Raw genomic sequence first — 23,108 nt, 5'->3', positions numbered from 1 at the left:
GCCCCCTGAAGACACAGTGTGCCCCCAAAAGGGGTGTCTGGGGGTGCCCTTATCACTGTGACCATGGGATAGATCCTGGTAATTCCTAAAGAAGCAGAATATATGTTGGAGCAAGAAAATCTTGAAAGTAGATTACCCGCGACAATTAAGACCACCTCATACTGTTCATTGTTATAATTGTTGTATTACTTATTCTGTTAAGATTGTAAATGGAATTCTTATGTAATCAGTAATTCTTTAATAAAAACCATGGAAATAAAATAGGGGATAGAATTATGACATTTTTATTATTATTTTATTAGTAATGGCAGCGATCAGCAAATTTTTATTGTGACTGTAACATTATGGCGGACACATCGGACACTTTTGACACTATTTTGGCAGCATTGTCATTTATACAACAATCAGTGCTATAAAAATGCACTGATTACTGTATAAATGACACTGGCAGTGAAGAGGTTAAACACTAGGGGGCAATCAAGGGGTTAAGTGTGTCCTAGGGAGAGATTCTATCTATGGGGGGATGAGCTATCTATGACAAGACTGCGATCACTGTTCCCAATGACAGGGAGCAGTAGATCTCTGTCATGTCACTAGGCAAAATGGGGAAATGACTTGTTTACATAGGCATCTCCCAGTTCTTCTGGTCCATGACACAATCACTGGACACCATTGAACATCGAGTCCAGGGGTCCCGCACAGAGCACATGGCACCCATAATGCCACATCTTAAAGGGGACGTACCTATATGCCCACTCGCACAGCCATGCTATTGTGCCGATGTATATCGTCATGCACTGGTCGGTAATTGGTTAAAATCACTGCTCCTGAAAAAATGGCCATTTTAAAAATGTTTTTGCATTGATACATGTCCCCTGGGACAGGACCCGGGTCTCCAAACACTTTTTATGGCAATAACTTACATATAAGCCTTTAAAATTAACAGTTTTTATTTTTCAGATTCATGTCCCAATGGTGTTTGCATGTTCACACAAAGTTTTTGTGTGTTCGCAAGTTCTGGTGAGAACCGAACTGGGGGGGGGTGTTCGGCTCATCCCTAGTCAAGGGTACTAAAATCTGCTGTTTCCACCTGAATTCTGGGCTGGCCAATGAATGGGGGAAGTACGGGAGCTGCAGAAGTGATGGGCTGCTAATCAGGATTAGCAAACACATCAGGAAGGGAACTCTGGGCTCTACGGGCCTTTCTTTGAATTCTTGGTGGCTGCGGGACACTTCTTGTGCTAGACACCACACCAGTCAGGTATATCTGACCTTAGCAGGGACCAGTACCCCATCATCAGAGCTATCTGTCAGGGTGATCTCTACCAGTTTGTATACTGAGCCTGAATCTGACAGTGAGGTCTATTCAATGCTGTACATGTATAGGTACAGCTAGTGTAACTCACAGGTAAAAGAGCACCTGGTTGTCAGCGACTGCTTCAATCGCTACAAAAAATGAACTGTTAATGCTAGCAGGGATCAGGCGTGACTCTGCTAACACTGCAGTTTTGTGTGCTGTGTTTGTAAGTGACAGTGATCTATTGATACTGCACTTGGGTGGGCTGGGCTGGGCGGAGGGGCTAAATGCAGGTGCTGGCAGGTATCTGGGCTGATTCTAATAACGCCACATTTTTGGGAATGCTATACTATTGGGAACGCTAATATAGATCTGATCAGATCAAAGATATCGATCCGTTCAAATACTATACTAGTAATGGAGCTATATAGTGTGAGTGTGTGTTAGTGTACCTGGCACTAATCTGATGATGTCTGGGATTGACACTGACCCTAACGGACACTAAAACTGATGTCACCCGACAAGAGATCTGTACATTATACTAGTGACACTGTGACAGGGAGTGAAAGGGTTAACTCGGGGAGGTGATCAGAGGGTTAAACCTTTATTAGGGGGTTAATGGGGAGTACCCTAAACCCACCTGGGCCTACCACTAACTGCCCTAACACTGATTAGGGACACCAATAGAGTGACCAGTGAAAAATCTGAAAAATGCACTTGGTGACACTGTGACAGGGAGTGAAAAGGTTAACTGGGGGGGGGGGGTGATCAAGGGGTTAAATGTGTACCTACATGTCCTGGTGTCAGTGTAGTGTTGGTGTACTCACAGTAGATGTCTTCTCCTCGCTTGCTGGAAACTAAAAGGGCTCCACGAGGGGAGATGACATCACTTCCTCTGCCTGTGTTTACATTACACATGTAGAGGACAGTCTGCCATTCACCAGAACCGATCAGCAGGTCCAGCCCAGAAATCATTGACCTGGGCCTGTAGACTGATCGGCTCTGAAATCAATCCAATCGTTGTGGGGACGGTGGAGGGGGGGGCGCATATCCCCCATACCCACACACGTGACCGACATACGATGATGGCGATTCACACAGGAGAGCCAACCTGCCGCAGTACAACTGTGGTGGCTGGTCAGGAACTGGTTAATGTATTTCCCCCAATACTTACCTGAGCCTGATCTCCATCCAGCAATGTACACAAGAGCAGAGGCTCTCTTGGCTCTCTCCCTCCTCATTGGCTCAGACACAGCAGGGAGAGCCATTGGCAGAGGAAGACTTGAGGCTATTTATGGCAGACAAGGACTCATAAAGGGGATGGGAGTTGGGGATGTTCATCATTTCTTCTAGTGATGGGGGAGGGGTAACTTTCCAGGATTTATAACTCCTATCCTGCAGAAGGGAGACAATGACAGATGATATTTCTGGAGTAGGGATGAGCTTCGTGTTCGAGTCGAACGCATGTTCAACTCGAACATCGGTCGTTCGTGCGTTTGCCGAATTCCGAACGTTTGGGCCGTTCGTGGCAAAATTTGTGTGGCCCACAATGCACTTCGATGGCGCAATGCATTGCTGTCTCACGATTGGCCAAGCATGCACTGTGACCCCGCATGCTTGGCCAATCGCAGGGCCAGCAGCGAGGAGAGCAATGGTTGGCCACAGGCATCCTGCCTGTGGCCAATCATAGCTCAGGCTGTGTAGTGCACGCCCCACACTATATAAGGCCGCCTTTAAGGCGGCCTCCTGTAGTGTGTTACTTTGCATCTGAAGCAGTGGGTGTTCTGTGTACCTTCAACACAGTACACACCAATCGTTTTTGGCTGATTTTCTATCTTGCTGCTGTGTAGTGGTTGTTGTCTGTGCCCTGACTGCAGTATACACCACTATATTCACCTCACCTATATAGCTAGTGATCTAGCTTTAACCACTTAACAACTGCCCATTGCCGATTAACGGCTTCAGGGCGGTTGTTTAACTCAGAGAGGCCGTTAATTAACGGCCTCCCAGAATTCTGCTCTCGCGTGCCCCGAGGTGTGCGCACTCGAGAGCATCCGTGACCGCCGGGTCCATAGGACCCGGCGCATCACGGTAAACGGCCGCTCATAGCGGCCGTTTACCACGTGATTGCTCCGTCAAATGACGGAGTGATCACTTGGAAACAAACCGGCGTCATGTTATGACGCCTGTTCCTCCCTCCCCTTTCTGTACCGATCGGTACAGCGGAGGGGAAAGAGATCGGTGTCAGCAGCGATGTGGGCTGCATCTGCAGTGCCCACATCGCTGCTCACCGAATTTAACCCCTCAATTCCCTGCCAATACTCTGCAATACCAATGCATACTCTGCAGTACCCTGCCATTACTCTGCAGTACCCCGCCATTACTCTGCAGTACCCCGCCATTACTCTGCAGTGCAGTACCCCGCCATTACTCTGCAGTGCAGTACCCCGCCATTACTCTGCAGTACCCCGCCATTACTCTGCAGTACCCCGCCATTACTCTGCAGTGCAGTACCCTGCCATTACTCTGCAGTACCCCGCAATACTCTGCAGTAACCCCCAATACTCTGCAGTACCCCCCAATACTCTGCAGTACCCCCCAATACTCTGCAGTACCCCCAATACTCTGCAGTACCCTGCTATTACTCTGTAGTACCCCGCCAATACCCCGCCAATACTCTGTAATACCCTGCCATAAATTGCCATACCCAGCCATACTCAGAGATACCCAGCCATACTCGGTGATACCCTGAAATACCCAGCCATAGACGCCCCTCACCGCCCTCCGGTGCTTCTACCAACTCGCCAGTACAATCAAAGCCAGAATCTTTTTTTTATTTTTTATTTCAGGCTTCCCAGCCTAGAGGTGAGATGTGGGGTCATATTGACCCCCCAGATTTCACTGTAAAGAGGACCTGTCACCCCATATTCCTATTACAAGGGATGTTTACATTTCTTGTAATAGGAATAAAAGTGATCAAAAATATATTTTTGGGAAAAAAAATGTCAAACTAAAATAAATAAAGTAAAATGAACAATAAAAAAAATAAAATAAAAATTAAAGCGCCCATGTCCCCATGTGCTCGCATGTGCCACACATGTGAGGTATCGCCGAGAATGTTAGAGCGAGAGCAATAATTCTAGTCCTAGACCTCCTCTGCAACTCAAAACATGTAACCATTAAAAAAATATTTAAAGCGTCACCTATGGGGATTTTTTAAGTAGCGACGTTTGGCGCCATTCCACGGGCATGTGCAATTTTGAAGAGTGACATGTTTGATATCTATTTACTCAGCATAACTTCATCTTTCACTTTATGCAAACATTGGGCTAACAAGTGGTTAATAATAGAGCTTGCAGTCAGTAGTGTTAGGAGATAGTGCGTGCTGTCTGCGTGCTCTGTACCCAGTACATGCCGCTATAATATAGGGCAGGCCCCTACTTTCAAACATCCAACTTACAAACATCTCCTACTTGCAAACGGAAGGAGACAGCAGCAAGTGAGATGAAAAAAGATGGACGACAAAACAAATTATACAGGGGTGATAACCCTTCCCTATGTTTTCCAAAAAGCTTAAAGATAGTTTTTTTGACTGGAGCTACACTTTAAAAATGTACCGGTTGAAAATGACAAACAGATTCAACTTAACACAACAAACCTACACAGTCCCTGTCTTGTTTGCACCGCCTGTATACTGCTGTTCTGAGTATATAGGGCCTGGGGGCCACACGCATTTCCTTTTTTTTAATATGGGTACGGGGTTCCCCTTAATATTTGTACAAGACCCAAATAGGCTGGTAATGGGCAGGGAGGGCTACCCATGCCATTTTTCTGAATGATTTTAAACCATATTGTAGGAACCAGATATAACATTAAAACCGCAAGCAGTTTTAAATGGTGTTATTTCCGTTTAATGTCATTTTGTGCAGGGACTGTTCTAAACACGGGAAACACGTGGCACTTCACAGGCATACTACAGACACCCCCCAGGCACCATATTTAAAGGAATATTTCACTTTTTTTTTTCACTTTAATCGTCATTAAAATCAGTGCTCCCGCCAAAACGGTAGTTTTTAAAACTTTTTTTTTGCAGTGACCCATGTCCCCTGGGGCAGGAGGCAGGTCGCCAAACCCTTTTTAGGACACTATCTTGCATATTAGCCATTAAAATTAGCACTTTCCAATTCGAACGTTCGAGTCCCATAGACTTCAATGGGGTTCTAACGTTCGTACCGAACGCGGGGGTCGTTCGCAAGTTCTGGTGCGAACCGAACCGGGGGGTGTTCGGCTCATCCCTATTCTGGAGTATGAATTGTATTGTTATGGGACGGCGTTTTGTACAGAAGTGAGAACTGTCTGAGGTCTTTGTCTTCAGAGGAATGGATCCTGTTTTCTGTCTTTATTATGGTCAGGACAAAACATTCCATTCATAGATTTGCAAATATGAAATATGGGATATAAATAATTAGCATTTTCATTTTCAGCCAGCAGGTGGAGCTGAAATCTCTTTTCCACATGTTTACCTGCCTGTCCTTCCCGGATCACTGTACAATCCATGTTATTTACAGAGCTCAGTAGCTCAAGCTTCAATTTCCCTTCATAACTGAATGACTCAGAGGAGGGGGAGGAGAAGTAGATTTCTGAAACCCACCGGAGGGACCTCACTGCACATTGTGTGAAAATTGAGGATGAATTGATCTGTGGTGTCTGTAGCTACAGAGGTCAGTGAGGTCTCGGTCACACGTGTGTCAGTACCATGTCATTATGTGACATTTATTCAGCATTTCTAAAGCCTGATAACCGCCTTCCATGCCTGCCATGAATATTACAATGGCGGCACACAGTGCTGGTCACACAGGAGCGGTAGCGTTGTGTCGTGTTATAAATGAAGCCGCATGTCGCTGTCATGAGACATCCACGCTTGTCAGTCGCCTCCATTCATTTCATGGTGATGTCCAATAATCGCTGGGCATTGGAGGACAGACAGCGGAGGCTCCGGTATCCCAGAATGCACTGGGAAATAATAGAGAAGTAGGACAGAGCAGCTCCGGTCACTTCTGGTTGTACAGAACAGCCGTGTGGTAACTCCAATAGCTTCTGTGTGCCGGCAAAATCACCAACCAGCCGGCAATACTGACAGTGCCAGGCAGGGAATGTGTCACTGCACAGCCAAAAACCTCTTCCAATTATATATACTAATCAGCTGAACACAGAAGGATTCATCCACAAAATCCAACACCAAATACATAGAAAGACAACTGTGCAGCAGTACAAGTGAGACTCCCTAAACCTAAAAATAGGATTTGTATTTCAAATGTTTAAACAATCCACACGTGTTTCAGCACAATTATACAGGAATATTACAATGTTAGAAAAAACAATATAAGTAAGATATTGTCAAAGTGCCCAATATTGCAGCATGATGAGTGAGACAACCCAAACTTTAGCATACTATGTACATCAAAAAACCTACGTTGTGGTCAGCCACTTATGATTGGTGATGTGCAGTGACACCTCCCTTACAGGATAGATATAAAGATAGCTGTGCAGCGCTAGAAGTGAGACTCCATAAACCTAAAAGTGTTAATATTTACACATTTTAAACAAACAACACAAATATACATGATGAAGCCCCGCCTAGGGTGTAACGTGTAAGGTGGAGACGTCATCACGCCTGTCAGATACACTAGGAGAGCCAATGCTATACTGTTATGAAGGAGAGGAGGGTCGCCGGGCGCTCTGTGCATTCTTACATGGATATATTGTGATTCTATGTGAGGATATATTACATGTTATAATTAATAAACTATTAATGACCCGAGTATCCCAGCTATTGTGACACATACAAATAAAACAAATGTGGTAACAAGTCACCAAGCGGGTATTATCCTCAGACCGGGAAATCTGTCCTCCAGGGGGCAGGAGAGCGATAGTGAGTATGATGACATGGCGGCTGGTTTTCATTCTATAGAATTATTGTAATATATCCGAAATCCACATATCAGAGGAGATCATTTCCTCTACATCACTTCCCCTTTAGGCTCCTCCCACTAGAAGAACAACCCCTCCCCCGGACATTTCTCCAGCATTCTTATAGTGTTTTCAGAGCTTGATAAACACAATGAAGACACATGATAAATGTCATAGAAGTGTTACTGAGCATTGCTTCCTTCTACATAATCATCAGACGTGTGAGCGAGTCCTAAGGGGGTCTATTCCATCCTATTTCCTGCTTGTTAGGAATATGGAGGGTCATTCCATATGTACAGAGCCTGGTCACTGTTCTACTATAAGGGGAACCCCAAATCCCATGGATGAGATTACAAAGAGAAAGATTCCCTCAGAGAGAGGAGAAGACATGAGAAGAGGACAGGTGATGGAAGATTCTACATGGGTGAGGATGGAGGACACCCAGAGATAGAAGGAGACACTGAGAGACGGGAACAATCACAAGACGTCACATTTCCCCATCACGGCACATCACACATTTCTCTTACCATAATTTCTGAATTTTACTCTCCGGGTTCATCAGAAAGGAAAGAGAATCCGACTTCTTATAATATCCTGAAGAGGAGGAATCTTCTTCTTCTGCTTTGTCCTCTCCCGGACAATCTTTACTGGAAATAGTACAACCCACAAATCTAAAATCCAATAATGAGATAATAATTATCACCAAGAATGTATGACCTCTGACCCCAAGAATAACAATGTAACCCCAACATTTTCCTTCCACATGGCTGCCTTCCCTCCGGCTCTACAGCCTCATACTGGACCTGATGAGGACTTCTCATTGGTGGCTATGAGTGGTCTTTGAAGTCACACTCCAGACAAAACTTAAAGGAGGCCCCTGATATGTATACGGGGTCTCCGGCCTTCCTACACAGGGGTCTCCATTCAGCTTCTGGGAAATCCTGGAACACCACTTTGGTTCCAGATATAAAATGCAGTCCAGACATTCCCATCTCCGCCCACTTCTGCAGACAATTGGCCCCTCCAATGTTGGGATGATGATGTCACACCCCTGACATTATTTCCCTCCCCCACATCTCTGAACACGAAGCTTTCCCTCCAAATGTTCTGTGTGATAAATGGTAGAATTGGGGGCAGGGAAAGGGTTAATGCGATGTAAATGATGTGATTGTTCCCAGAAGTTGTGTAGAAGGTGATATGTGGGAACCACCATTTAGCTCTGGTTCACACAGCACAACATGAAAGTCGCAGCCACTTCCAGCTTGACTTTGCTCTACAACTTCCCGGCGACCAGGTGCGACTTCAAAGTGACTTTACTGAGAAGCATTCCTATGTGACTTTGATGATCCGTGTTTATAGCGTGTTTTATCACATGACAAAACCTGCGTCTGATAACCGTGATTGGGGCGTCATTAACAATCAGGCTGCATTTACATCTGCATGATTCTGAATGCACATCAACCGCCAGAAATTGTGTGCTTTGCCGCACGTTTCAGAAATGCGCTGCGACCGTGCGTCACGCTTGTACTGCAAACATGGCAAGGTGAGCGCGATGCATGTTTCCAAAATTTGTGGCAAAGCATGCGTTTTCCTGCAGGTTGTTGGGCATTCAGAAACGTTCAGATGCCAACGAATGGTATCGCAAGTGCAGTGTGCGGTGTCACTCATTTTCAAAATGCACAGCAAAGCATGCGTTTTCTTATGGGTTGGCGTGCGTTCAGAAACATGAATATGCAGATGAATGGTAACACAAGTGTGATGTGCATTGCCACACAAAACACGCAGAAAAGCATGCGTTTTCTTGCGGGTTGCCGTCAGTTGTAAATACGTTTCCATTCATTCACATCTGTACATTTCCAACTGCACAGCAACCTGCAAGAAAATCCATGCTTTGCTGTGCGTTTCATAAATGTGCGACAATGTGCGTCACACTTGTGTTATTATTCATTTGCTTCTGCACATTTTTGAATGCATGGCAGACGCAAGAATACATGCGCTTTGCTGTATGTTTAAAAAACGCACAGAAAGGAGCATTGCTTTTGTGTTACCATTCATTTACATCTGCACATGCGTGGCGTGCGTTGCTGTGCATTTTTCAGACGTATAAAAAAACGCACATTTCCTGTGTGGGTCGCCTCGTATTCGGAAACACGCAGATATGAATGTCGGCTGATTGTTAATGACACCCCAATCACAGTTATCAGACGCATGTTTTGCTGCCAAGATGCATAACGCTCCATGACTGAGAAGATTCTTGAGCTACTTTGGGGTGTTTGTTGCATGTCGGGCAGAACATTCCAGTGAATGGGCTCCCTATACACAATGTGTGATTACACATGAAAAATACACAAATAATGGAAGTGGGAATGTGCGTTTCCTCTACGCTCAGGTGTGACTGGGATGTGATTGGAGGAAGATTTTAGGCAGCAAGGATGACCAGGGAGGAGAGGTGGGGGGTAAAGAAGCCTCAGAAGTCGCAGCAAAGTCTTAAAGATTCAGACAAATGTGCGACTTTCTGGTGATTTTACATTGAAGTCTATGGGAGTCGTGCAGCACAAGAATCACACAAAAGTAGTGCAGGAAGTATTTTTTGTTGCAGTGACTCAAATCACAGCAATTAAGACAACACCCAATAAAATCTTTGTGTTTTCACCTGACCTGCGACTTTACATGTCATCAGAATGTCGCTGGAAAATTGCTGTAGTGTGAAGCAGGGCTTAGGGCTGAGGAAAGTGTGAGTTCCCAGGACTTCTAACAAGTGTGGTAGATGGAGAACATGTCTGATAATCACCGTTATACTGTATGCAGGTTCCTGCCCATTCTCTGAATTCAATTAGGATATCCTCACACTCACTTACCCGACCTCCTGACTCCTGTGTAGGAATGGAGATAGAAGTTTCTGGCACTCTGGATCCACAGTGAGACCTACAAAATATAAAGACTGAAAACTTTCTTTCTTCAAAGTCTTCAAGCAATAGTTCAGCTGCTTGGAATAATTCCTGTCCATCCACAAGTGATCAGTATCTGAGCCCCACAGCAACAAATCTGTACAACCCGACATGACTCTCCTAATGAAGTCCTCATCCTGAGTCTCATACAGACAGAAGATGATCTGAGTATAGAAAGTTTGATCACTGCCCTTCTTGGCCCATTTTCTCATTGCAGGTTTGGCTCGGATTGAGATGGGGATTCCTGTGACCTCTGAGAATGTCTTCACCTGATTTTCATTTAAGAGACCAAACAGGAATTGTACAGATAATGATAAATGTGGGTAATCTGAACTGAGGCCACGGAGTGATTTCCCTTTACAGATCTCCGGGAGGAAAATACGTTTCCTAAATCCAAACCAACCATCATCCATCCCATAATAGAGAGCAGCAAGGAACTCCTGTACACTCAGGTGGATGAAGCTGTAGCAGGTCTGGTGACGGACGTCCCAATGAAAGATGTTCTCATTCAGAAATACAGACTCCACCTCATCCAGAGAAAGTCCATGTCTTTCTAGATCTTTCTTCTCAAATAAGATTTGTTGGTTCAGAACTCCCTGATTGGCCAGAGCACACAGCTTCTTCAGACAGGTTTGTTTCTGGTGTACAGACTGCTCCTTCTTGCTGTGATGGGTTAGTAAAACCTCCAGGTAGAGAAGATAAATTGAAGTCCTTGTCTTACACTGAATTACATCCAAATCTTTTCTTATTTCTTGTGTCATTACAGTGCAGACAATCCAGCATGTGATGGGGACGGCACACATGGTGTACACAACGTCATTGTCTTTTATTATACTGAGAACCTTGTCTGCATCTTCTTTATTTCCATAGAATTGATGGACATATTCCTCCCGATCTTCCCTTGTAAATCCCTGGATTTCCACATTGTGAGAATCATCGATGAATGTGTTAAGTTTCTCCATGGCCAGTGACCTTGTGGTGATGATCAGAGAAGATTCTGGGAGAACATGTCTCCTGAGCAAGCTTTGGAGAATTATTTCTTTGTGGGTTTCCATAGAAATGTCAGGACAACCCTCAGATTTCTCCTCCAGAGTCCACCTCAGTTCATCAAACCCATCAACTATGGTGAGAAGTTTTCTCTGACTTCCAGGATCCTTCAGAATAGACACCAGGTCATCTGAACTCAGTCTGCAGGTTCTGGATAAAAGTCCCACAAGACTTATGTTTTCAGGGATGGTGTTGATTTCTCTACAGCTCAGATAAAACACAAAATCAAACTTGTCTCGGTAGAGATCCCCAGAGGCCCAGTCCAGCATGATCTTCCTGGAGGTCATTGTTTTTCCAATCCCAGCAGGTCCTTGTAACACCACAATCTTAGGGATGAACCCATATTTATCAGGGTCAAAGAGGGCCTGGATTGTGGTTGGGGATCTTTTCTCCATGATCTGTAGATGTCTTCTGCCTGAACTCCTTATTTCTTCTTCTTTTCCCTCTTTATTCTGGGGTCCGTTTATCATCAATAAATTGGTGAATCTTTCCTTTAGATGAACACGGGAATTATATTCTAGAATCCTCTGGAACTTCTCTTTCATAGACTCGCTGTGTTCCTTACTGAGGTCTTTATGAGAGAGAAGAGAATATTTTATTCCTCATACACACATGAAACAATATTTATAAGACACAGTTTGAAATATTGTATTCTAACCATAAACCCGAAGAATGGAACCCTAAAAGGAGATATCCCATGAAATACAGGAGGACTGTGGAAGCATCCAAACTATGGACACATCATCAAGACCAGAGGCATGAATAGAACCTACAGGGCTCCAGTGCAAGAAACCATGAAGAGCCAATATGACTGCTGTGGCCCTTTCCATCAGTTCCAGGCCCTTTTCTCCAAGAGTGGGGCTCTTCCCTCTGAGGCAGGGGCTCTTTCTCTAGCCTTTTCCACCTGTTCCTGTCATGGGCCCATTACATCCCTGGTTCAGACTGCTGAGACTCATCATGTGACTTGCAACATGAAGTTGCTGGACACGTCAAAACACATTCATTTCAATGAGTGCTGTCCTAATCAAGGTGACTCAAGTAGCAGCAACAAAGAAAAAGGATCCTGCAATACCTTTCTGTGACTTTGGTGCGATTTGAGTGCCATAGTGCAATGTTAAATCACAAAATCGCAATCAAGTCACAGGGAAATTGCAAGCAAGTTGCAAATCTTTGGGATCACAGCAGTGTGAACTGAGGCAATGTTCTGAAGTGGGCCCCTTTCCTGCCATGTTGGGCCCCCCTACAGGCCTGGTCTCAGTGCAATCTTTGTGACTCTGGTAGTACCACCACTGATCCAGACTACAACAGAACAAAATGTTCATCCAGAAGAGATTTCATATCAAACGCAGATGTCCTACTAACCTGATGATCTGCTGTCATGTGTCGTCTTCTTCAGTTTGGCTGGAAATAAGATTAGGGAAGTGATTAGTCCTGACAAACCTCTGAAATGTATAAAATAATAACTAAGAGAATTATTAGTGTAGCAGATCCTCCCAGACACCATCATCCCACCAACCCTCTGTAGATTGGAGTCTCTCCTCCTCCAGGTGATGGGGAGAGTCTTTGTTTTGGTAACATCTCAGCACATTGCAGTGACATGTGACCATGGTGGGGGGGACCAGAAAAGCCCCCAATTCTCTATCCAGGGATTACAGGCACACACCTAGAATCTGGAGCCGTGACTCCTCTTTCTGATGGAGGTTCAGGTGGATGCATGGGGCACAAGGCTCAGAACCCCCCGAGCAACAATCATGAGGGTCTCCAAGGAATACAGCTTTAAATATAAGTTCTGTATAATAGACAAGTGGCTGTGATTGTATTGCTTTGCTCGGCATGCTGAGTGATGTCATTATGTTATGGTGACTGCCTGCCGGTGTTCTGGCATATAGCATCCGTCCATCAGATAGTGCCCGCCCCGTACTGTGCTGGCGCAGCACTTGTGCAGTATGGAGCAGAAGGAGATTCGGAAAATCTCCGAAGATGAACGGTGCCTGTGCCATGAGTCGAGGTGCTAGCCCCACCATCCAAGTGGATATAGGGCTGCAAATATTAGAGGGCCTCTCGTGGGCTCGCTTCGCTCGCCATGCTTCGGGCTCGGCCTCGCTGCGCTCGGCTATTTTTATTCTAACTCTATGTCTACTTGGATGGTGGGGCTAGGACCTGGACTCACGGCGCAGGCGCCGTTCATCTTCAGCTATTTTCAAAATAGGTGTGTCCTGTGTACTGCCCATGCGCAGTACACAGCAGACACTATCTGATGGGGGACACTATGTGATAGGACACCGGCATCCTGGAGAAGTGTTACTCTGCTTCCCTTTTACATGTTATTTTCTTCTGTAAACTCCCTCAGTAAAGATTGTTTAACCCCTTAGTGTTAAATGTGAAGTACTTGTGCGCTGCTATGGACCTCACAGCCAACCAAAAGGAATATGCAAAGGTGCAGCACTAATTAGTGAAAACAAATTGGTAAAAATCAGTGACAAATGTGTATAAATTAAACAGTGTGATCACTGAATAATACAAAACAGCACATTAATAAAATCACATGCTGTTATGTGAACAAAATCCATAAAGTGCAATTAATGCTCCACACAGGGCTGCTTATAGGCCAGTACAACTGGTCCTGTTGTACCGGGCCCAGCCAGCAGGGGGGCCTGGGCAAGCTGAACAGATAAATAATGTAATAAAAAAATCCTCCAGCCATGGCCGATCAGAGTCCATCCAAATCAACTACCAAACCCCTGCCCCCCCACCCCCTGGTTATTTTTCATGTTTTTGTTTTTTGTGCAGATAGCTATCTGCAGACTAGGTGGCAGCAGGGGAGGGACTATTTCCTCTATTTCGGGCATGGAAGAATGCCTCTTCAATGCCAGCTCCTCATGCTGGCTCTGTCTCAAGTCCCAGCCAGCGCGTCCTCTATAGTGTTGTCCCCCTGGCATCGCGGAGTGATTCCTCTCCCTCCTCATGAGAGAAGTATCAGTGAGGCGAGCAGGAGCGGTAGAAGACAAAAAAGAAGCAGCTGGCATCATCGACATTGCATCTGACTGGAATCGTTTGTTGGCACTCCAGTCCAGGCAGCAGCAGGATCAGGGAAGAAGTGCCTCGTGGGGCCCGGCTAAAAATTTCACAGGTGTGTGCTTGCTTGGGGGGTTAGGAGGGAATTCAAGATCTACTACTACTGCAGCAGCATCTATACATTATGGTATTGGCGGCATGGGCGCCAAATTGTGCTGCAGACAGTGCCACCCATGACACTAATGCCATAACGTATGTGCTGTCTGCAGAGACAGTGCAACCCATGCTGCCAATGGCATTATGCAGGTAGCGCATGCGTTATGGCATTAGCATCATGGCGCTGTCTGCAGCACATTACTACATTGGTGGCATGGCATGGGTGGCACTGTCTGCAGCGCAATATGACATTGGCAGCATGGGTGCCACTGTCTGCAGGTAGCACATGCCTTATGGACCATAAGGCATGGGCTGCCTACAGAGACAGTTCCATCCGTGCCGCCAATGTTGTAATGTGCTACAGACAGTGTCACCCATGCCACCGATAACATAATGTGGTTCAAATAGTGGCGCCAATGCCGTAATGTGCTGCAGACAGTGCCAGCCGTACCTCCAATGCCGTAATGTGCATGTGCTACAGACAGTGCCACCCATGCCTATCACTTGTAACAAACTTGCACTTTGTTTCAAGGTGGGGTTTGGGGAGGGGCCAGGGGTGGGGCTGAAGGAGGGACCGGGGGCAGGACCAGGGGTGCAGCTGAAGGGGGCCGCGTCAGGTAGGCTGTACGGGGGCCCCATCATTTTTATCAGCGGCCCTGCCTCCACACAAATAATATAAAACAGTGGCTTCATCAATTCCCAAACTAATACATGAAAGAAAAGTCCATAAAGTGCAAATGCTCCAAACAGGTTGGCAGTGAAAAGATCCCAGATCCAAGGTGAATCCCACCAAAGTGAGTATCAAAGCCTCTTAGCAGCTGCAGATGCCTACCATAAAGATAGTCTCACCAAGCATTAGGGAAAAGATTCAAGTCTCCCCCGCAACCTATAACGCCTTCCACAGCTGAGGAAATAACTATGGTAGCGAGAAAAAGTTAATTAGGAGTTTTTTCAGAATTTTTACATAAATGGATCCAGCTTCAATAACCCCTATCTTGGAAAACAGTATCAGTATATCAAGCCTATATGCTATGCAAAATACTCCTGTAGGGGTTATTGGCACTGGATCCATTTAAGTAGAAATTGCCGTCATGGTACGTCGGTACCATAAAAGGCCACTAGGGGGCACGTCCGTGCCCTCTGCTCACACATGGAGCCGAGGTGAGTGCCTGGCAGTCACGATCACCGCTGGGCTCTTGCAATCGCTTGGGGCACACCGAGAACCGGGATCTGTGTGTGTAAACACACAGTTTCCAGTTCTCTGAGGGGAGAACAGACAGATCTGTTAATACAGAGTATGAACAGATGATCTGTCATCCCCCCTACACAGTCCCCTCCCCCTACAGTTAGAACACATACTAGGACACACTTAACCCCTTCACTGCCCCCTAGTGGTTAACCCCTTCATGGCCAGTGACATTTTTACAGTAATCAATGCAATTTTATAGCACTAATCACTGTAAAAATGCCAATGGTCCCAAAAATGTGTCAAAATTGTCTGACGTGTCCGCCATATTGTTGCAGTCCCGATAAAAATAACGAATTAAACAAAGGCCCCAATGGGTCTATACAGATCCTTTATGGCATTTCACATTACACTCTCGTCTCTTCTCCTTATAGCATGAACCCAGGGATGTGGTATATGGCTCAGTAATCAGGGATAAATATCCACTATGCTGTATTAGATCTCCTCCTCTCCTCCATTCACAGGCCATACAAGACAAATAAGAACTCCATAGTCATTTCACAGAAGAAATGGTTTTATTAAAACCTAATACCTTATATCTAGGTTAAAAGCAAGCAGTGTCGTTACAATCCCTACTTCCTGTCTCAGCCGTGATGTCACTGACTCCCCCTACACATTACATCACTGGTCACATGACTTTTTAAAGGATAGGGAGACAGTTGACTGATGTCGGGCTAAGGCCCTTTTCACACTGACGATTTTTTCAGGCGCTACAGCGCTAAGAATAGTGCCTGTATAGCGCCTAAATAAAGCGGGTCCTTTCACTCCAATGTGAAAGCTGGAGGGCTTTCACACTGGAGCGGTGCGCTAGCAGGACAGTAAAAAAGTCCTGCTAACAGCATCTTTGGAGCGGTGAAGGAGCGGTGTATTCACCGTTCCTACCCATTGAAATCAATGGGACTGCGCGGCTATACCGCCGGCAAATCGGCACTTTGCGGGCCAGTTTTAATCCTTTTTCAGCCACTAGCGGGGGTTAAAACCCCCTGGCCGAATACCGCTGCTAAAACAACGGTAAACCAGCACTAAATATAGCACTGCTATACCACCGATGCCCACACCGCCCCAGTGTGAAAGGGACCTCATGAAGCCCATAGGTTACTATGGAAACTTATAAATAATATCCCAGGAATCACATGTCCTGACAGCCACTGGTGGAATTACAAAAAACAACCCCCCAGTGGTCAAAGACGAACATTAAATCTCAAAGATGTGTTTAAAAAATGGCGCAAAATATTAGGGTGAACTGCAAGTCATTATAAGACATTTATTTATTAAAAAATGTCACTAAAATAAAAAACAACAAAAAGCCAAAAAAGGAAACAAGAATAAAAATAAATAAACAATGCAATGAAATTAAAAATAAAAAACATAAATAACTGTTGTTGCGTAAAAGCTAATGAAATCTAGTGGGGAAATTGTCTAACTACACCCAATTCAGCCTAACCATTGATAGAGGTCAAAACAGCGCCATCTAGCATTAAAAATACCTGAAATAAATATAAAAACACCAGAAAAAAAATGTGTAGGGACTAATGACATCTAGTGGGGAAATTAAATAACACCCAATTTAACCATTAATGGAGGCAAAAACAGCGCCATCTAGCTTTAAAAATACCTGAAATAAATATCAAAATGCCAGAAAAAAAATGTGTAGGGACTAATGACATCTAGTGGGACAATTAAGTATAAACACCCAACTTAACCATTAACAGAGGTAAAAAAAACAGTACCAGCTAGCTTTAAAAATACCTGAAGTAAATATTAAATAAAAAAAAACAGTAGTTGGAAATGAAACAATTGAGGTCAAATTTGATATTCATTCCTTGGGGATGGAACAAATTTAACTCATAGATCCATTTAGACACACTTTTACAAAATTGGTTGACCCTAAGCTCCCTCTCCAATGGGGTTTACATTTTTCAATAGCCCAAAATTTTAATACTATGAAGTCTTTTGATGTTGTGCAAAATGTCTTGAGACACCATGTTTGCTGAAGCCTTTATGAATATTGTGAATGTGCTCACGTATCGTCTTCCACATGGGACGTTTGGTTCTCCCTACATACTGCATCGAGCAAAGGCACTGGAGGACATAAACCACACCCTTCATCCTACATGAAATGACATCTTTAATGGTATATTATTTTCTGGTAACACTAGAACAAAATCTTTCACCTTTTTTTACTATTATAGTTGGTGTTCCTACAGGTATAACACCTTTTACAGAAAAAAATACTTTTCCTTGAAAAAAAGTAAAATTGCTGGACAACTTGGGGGGTCTGTTACATTTTTGGAAATACTATCCCCTAACGTTAGATATAAATAGAATGACGGGTTATTTTAAGGCTGCATTATACCATTATGGTAGAAGGGCGCTTATTAGCACAAGAGTATAGTGGAATATCCACTTCAATTTCATTAATAACTCAAGTTCTTTAATGAAAAGGGTCTTAATCTGTTTCCTTATTCCACATAAAAGACTTTTCACCAAAACATCTAAAATGACGAATTGGGAAAGGGAGCTGGGCTCTACCTTCACTTCTAAAGAATGACAATGTGCTATCCAGTCAGGTTATCGCTATTCCCATTGTGGCAAAAACTGGGAAATAATGCTAAAAATAATTCACAGAAGATATTTAACCCCTGTGAGGCTGTCCCAAATCTCCCCTCTAGAACCCAATACCTGTTGGAGACAATGTGGTACAAGAGTCAGTATAACACACATTCTATGGGACTGCGAGACTGTGTGCAGTTTCTGGAATTAGGTTTTTAAATACATTTCCAAAGCAACTGGCTTTTTCATTAGACCCACCCCTCACCTTGCCCTATTCAAACTCTCTATTAATCATATACTGTACCAACCCAACTTTAGAAGTATAATAATACATATTCTTATAGGTGCACATCTGACTATAACTGCAAGATGGAAATCTACTATGACATCTAATATCAATGAAGTAGTACAAAGGGTTAATGTCCAATACTCTTATGAAAAACACTTTGCTGTCTATTCTAATAATTTAGGCTTTTTCTTATCACAGTGGACACCATGGACTTCACATTATACAGATGAAAACTAATATTACTGACAATCTTTACAAGCATGTATGTAACCAAGCAATCCTCAGGTTGTGGTACAGGTTTTGTTTCTTTTGTTCTTACTATTATTTTTCTTCAGTTTTTTTCTGCATTAACTCATATGCAGAAATCATTATGGAAATTATATATAAAAAGTCCAGAGGATCGCTGAACTTAAAATTTCTTTATTGAACGAAAGTTCAAACATTACATGATGTGTAAGTTCATTACGTTTTGTACATCCTTATATCACAGGGGGAGAAATGGTTAGCACGATGTAGAATCCTCCCTTATTTCTACAGAAGCCTTCAGCTTGTTTAAAGAGGAAGTAAACCCTGATGAGCTTACTTCCTCTTTCATTCCCTGCAAAGGTAAAGAATAATGGACTACTATGCATCGCATAGTAGTCCATTATGTGTCACTTACCTGACACAGGAGCCAGCAAAGTCACCGCTGTCCCCTGTAGTCTGGCGCATCCATCTTCTCGTGGGTCTCGCTGCTCCGCCGCTGTCATTCGGTGAAGCCAGGGTGACGTCACTCCCGAGCATGCGCGCTGCCACTCGCGGCATATCGCCGCTGACCGTGGCGCACTCAGCAAGTCGCACTTGCGCCGTAGACAGCGGTGTCTGTCTTTCGGCAAATATCTCCTAAACCATGTAGGTTTAGGAGATATTTCTTGGACCTACAGGTAAGCCTTAATCTAGGCTTACCTGTAGGTCAAAGTTGGTTGTAAGGGTTTACAACCACTTTAATCTGTCAAAAAGAAACATCTATACAATGTATCACAAGCTAGACATCACATCAAATGAATTATAACCTAAATAAACAGATATAAATCCAGATCTGTATTCAACCCCTTAGGGGCAATAGTATCAAGAAAATTAATCCAATGTACTTCTCGCTTTTTTAAAATGGATTCTCGGTTACCACCCCTCCTATTCTTATTGATCCCCTCCAGCACCATGAATTTTAATTGAGAAATCAAATGTCTTTTCTCCAAAAAATGTCTCACTAAAGACAACTATATCAATTTATCTCTGAATATTTATGCCTTGCTATCCTATCTTTAACTTTCTGAATGGTCTCTCCAATGCAAAGTAACCCACATGGACATTTTATTACATACATGACATATGACGATTGACAAGTGTAATAACCTTTGATTTTACTATCATACCCTTTATGTGGATAGGATACACTCTTGCCTTTTATCATGGAGTTACACTGTATACACGTTAGACATGAGTTTGACCCTGTGTTACGGGATCCCAAAAAAGGTTACTAATGGGCTAGGAGGGGTATATTGGTCAGATCTGACCAATCGATCCCTTAACATTCAACCTTTTCTATACGAGGATAAGGGGGAGCTTGTAATTCGCTAATATTCAGATAATTCTCTCTTAATAAACCCCAAATGTTTCTTAAAGATATTATGGATACAAAGTGAATATGGATGTATATATTCAATTATCAGTCTATTGCTTAGACCATACAGGTGTACGTAGCATCCATATAGTGAAGTAGGATGCCCATGCTCTCGCAACTTGTGGGTGTCATAGAGGAACCATTTGCTAAAAAAAAAACTTGTAAGCTACTGTTTATCATTCAATGCATTGCTTCTGTTGTAAGATTTTATTGTTTAAACTTCAATAAAAAACATTTGAAAGAAAAAGGACTTGATGTTTTACAATTTTTGATAAAAAGAAAACAAAGAAAAATGAGTAAACTAAAACAACAAATATGAAATTTAAAGAAGAATTGAAACCACATAGCAATATAACCCAATTTACAACACTTACTAATCAACTTATCAAAGTTCTGGAACAAAAGGACTTAGAAGTAATACAAAGGAAAAAGAAAAAATATCTTAGAGACACCACTGATTATAAACAGGACCAGGTGTTTAAATGGCAACTCCAATTGCGATGAGGGAACCATGCATCAGCCAAAACTACACCAGAAAGAGAGGTGAGGCTAACCTCTCCACATTGGGATCAGAGGCAGAGGTCACCTGTACCTCCTAGACAAGAAATAAGGGGTAACAGCAGGCACCTTGGACCCCCAGACCTTGGTGGGGGAATAAGGGCAACCAAAAACCATGGCTCAAGTCTCCTAGAAGACCACACTGGCATAATTAATGTAACAACTATGGGAACAACAATGGAAACAACTGTGGGAATAATTATGGGAATCACAATGGAAACAATAATTTGCATAACAGTAGGTATTAGAATAAACCAAGGAATCCACAGTACCACAATCATGGAAATCACTATAATTATTATGATGACCCAAGAAGGAGCCCATTGCATATAACAGATATAACATAACAGATTTGAACCTCTGAAGAACAGCTATGAAGAAGAGACTCCTCTGCCTTTTTTAGATCAATGGAGGCATGAAAGATCCCCACCTCGGAAGGAAAGGATGGGAGATCAGAGAAGAAGTCCAAATCCAAGAGGGGATGCAGGGCAGGATGGAAGGTCCAAAAGAAAAAGAGACTAATAGGTGAAGGAGTGTTCAATATAAGTGGGGTTGAACTGACTAGGAATGAAATGAAAGTATTATGTGAAGGGCTGAAATTTGCTCCAAAACGCAATCTGAACATATTTGATACTTACATAGATATACAGAGGTACACAAGGAAACTGAATATCCATAAATATTTCCTGAATAAGCCGTAATAAATGATTAGGAGGAAGGCTAACAAAATAGTAATTTAGTAATAAGACCAACTGATAAGGGGGCATTGTAGTCCACTCAAAAGACTTCTATAATACCAAATTGTTGGGACAACGAAATGATTCAAATACCTAAAATTAACGGGAAATCTAACTAGGAAGTACAAAAAAGCTTCAGAGAGGTTTAAAAAAGAACACTATAAATGAAAAGGAGATACTTATTACCCAATAAATGAAATGAAATGACATTATTATTATTATACAGGATTTATATAGCGCCAACAGTTTGCGCAGCGCTTTACAACATGAGGGCAGACAGTACACTTACAATGCAAATCAATACAGGAGGGACTAGAGGGCCCTGCTCGTTAGAGCTTACAATCTATAAGGGAGGGTCAAGTTGAAACAAAACGTAATAACTGTGGGGGATGAGCTGATGGAGAAAATGAAAATACAGTTGTTAGGTGGGGGTAGGGTAGGCTTCTCTGAAGAGAAGGGTTTTCAGGAATTGTCAAAAAATCGAATAAAGTAGGAGATAGGCGGACAGATTGGGGTAGGGCATTCCATAGGATTGGAGAGGCTTTGGAAAAGTCCTGGAGGTGAGCATGGGAGGAGGTGATGAGGGTGCTAGAGAACAGGAGGCCTTGAGAGGAGGTTGGTATTTAGAGACTAAGCTAGTGATATAGCTGGGGGCGAAAGTGTGGATGGCTTTGTACGTAGTTGTTAGTATTTTGAATGTAATTATTTAGCCAAGCAGAAGCCAGTGGAGGGATTGACAGAGAGGAGTAGCAGATACAGAGCGATTGGTAAGGTGGATGAGTCTGGCAGCAGCATTCATGATGGATTGAAGAGATGATAGACTATGTAGAAGTAAGCCAATGAGAAGGGAGTTGCAGTAGTCGAGGCAAGAGATGACCAGTGTTGTGGAAATTTGATTGTATAACATTTTATTCTAGGATGTGTGTTTTATAGATTGTCATCTGTCTCCCTGTGTCTGGTTTAATCGAGGAGCGCTCTAACAGAGCACACTTGGGTCAAATCGAGACCAGTGGTGTAAAAACGGTCAGTATGAAAAACTTCTCATGGGATTTGAGATGTGTTCTCTGTGTCTGTGGATGTTTGTTGGTTTGTAGGTACCAAGCGCAATGCGTTGGGCTTCTTGCCTTCAAATGACTATGCGCATTAGAGAAGCGAAGTCCACATAATGAGATAAACATATAGAACGTCCACGGAGCCGCAGCCGCAGGCTGTGGGCGTAGGGACGGCATGACAGCTGCTTTGTATGCACTGTTGCCGTCTTTAGGTTAAAGGAGAGTGGCCGCTTTAAGATGGGGGAGTAGGCGGGGCGGTGGGCGGAGCCTGACGCCGTGATACCACGAGGCACAGGAAGCCAGGGGTCAGTTTGAGAGCGGAGGAAGAAGCGATTGCGTGCACCCTCGCCGTTCCTCCGACATCATGGCTTCTGCGGAGTTTCTGGGACATCTGCGGGCGGCGTTTGAGAGGGAAGGCGCCGCATGGCTCCAGGCCCAAATAGCAGCCGTGGCGGCGGAGCGCGAGGCGGCGGTGAGGGGGGTGACAGCAGATACACCTCGGGCGCGGCGTTCCCGGCCACCCGAGCGCTTCAGCCCTGAAGTAGGCCGCAGGGGCCTCCCGCGGACGGCGCGCACCACC

At 43.9% G+C, this 23,108-nt stretch overlaps 1 protein-coding gene across 9 annotated transcripts in view; it reads right to left on the bottom strand.

Moving 5' to 3' along the window:
- Positions 1-23,108, bottom strand: part of LOC143981454 (NACHT, LRR and PYD domains-containing protein 3-like) — a 176,944-nt gene that overhangs the window by 80,338 nt on the left and 73,498 nt on the right. For all 9 annotated transcript variants that reach the window (XM_077479302.1, XM_077479307.1, XM_077479308.1 and 6 more), the window contains exons 4-6: positions 12,625-12,663; positions 10,126-11,833; positions 7,795-7,938 (exon numbers count right to left, since the gene is read on the bottom strand). In XM_077479302.1, the coding sequence (XP_077335428.1) occupies positions 7,795-7,938; positions 10,126-11,833; positions 12,625-12,663 (1,891 nt within the window). The remainder of the gene's footprint in view (positions 1-7,794; positions 7,939-10,125; positions 11,834-12,624; positions 12,664-23,108) is intronic.

The sequence above is a fragment of the Lithobates pipiens genome, unplaced genomic scaffold (assembly GCF_037356315.1).
Source record: "Lithobates pipiens isolate NorthernLeopardFrog02 unplaced genomic scaffold, aLitPip1_a1.2 Scaffold_157, whole genome shotgun sequence".
NCBI classification, from domain to species: domain Eukaryota; kingdom Metazoa; phylum Chordata; class Amphibia; order Anura; family Ranidae; genus Lithobates; species Lithobates pipiens.
The sequence above is the reverse complement of the archived record's forward strand: the minus strand, read 5'-3'. Positions and strand labels throughout refer to the sequence as shown.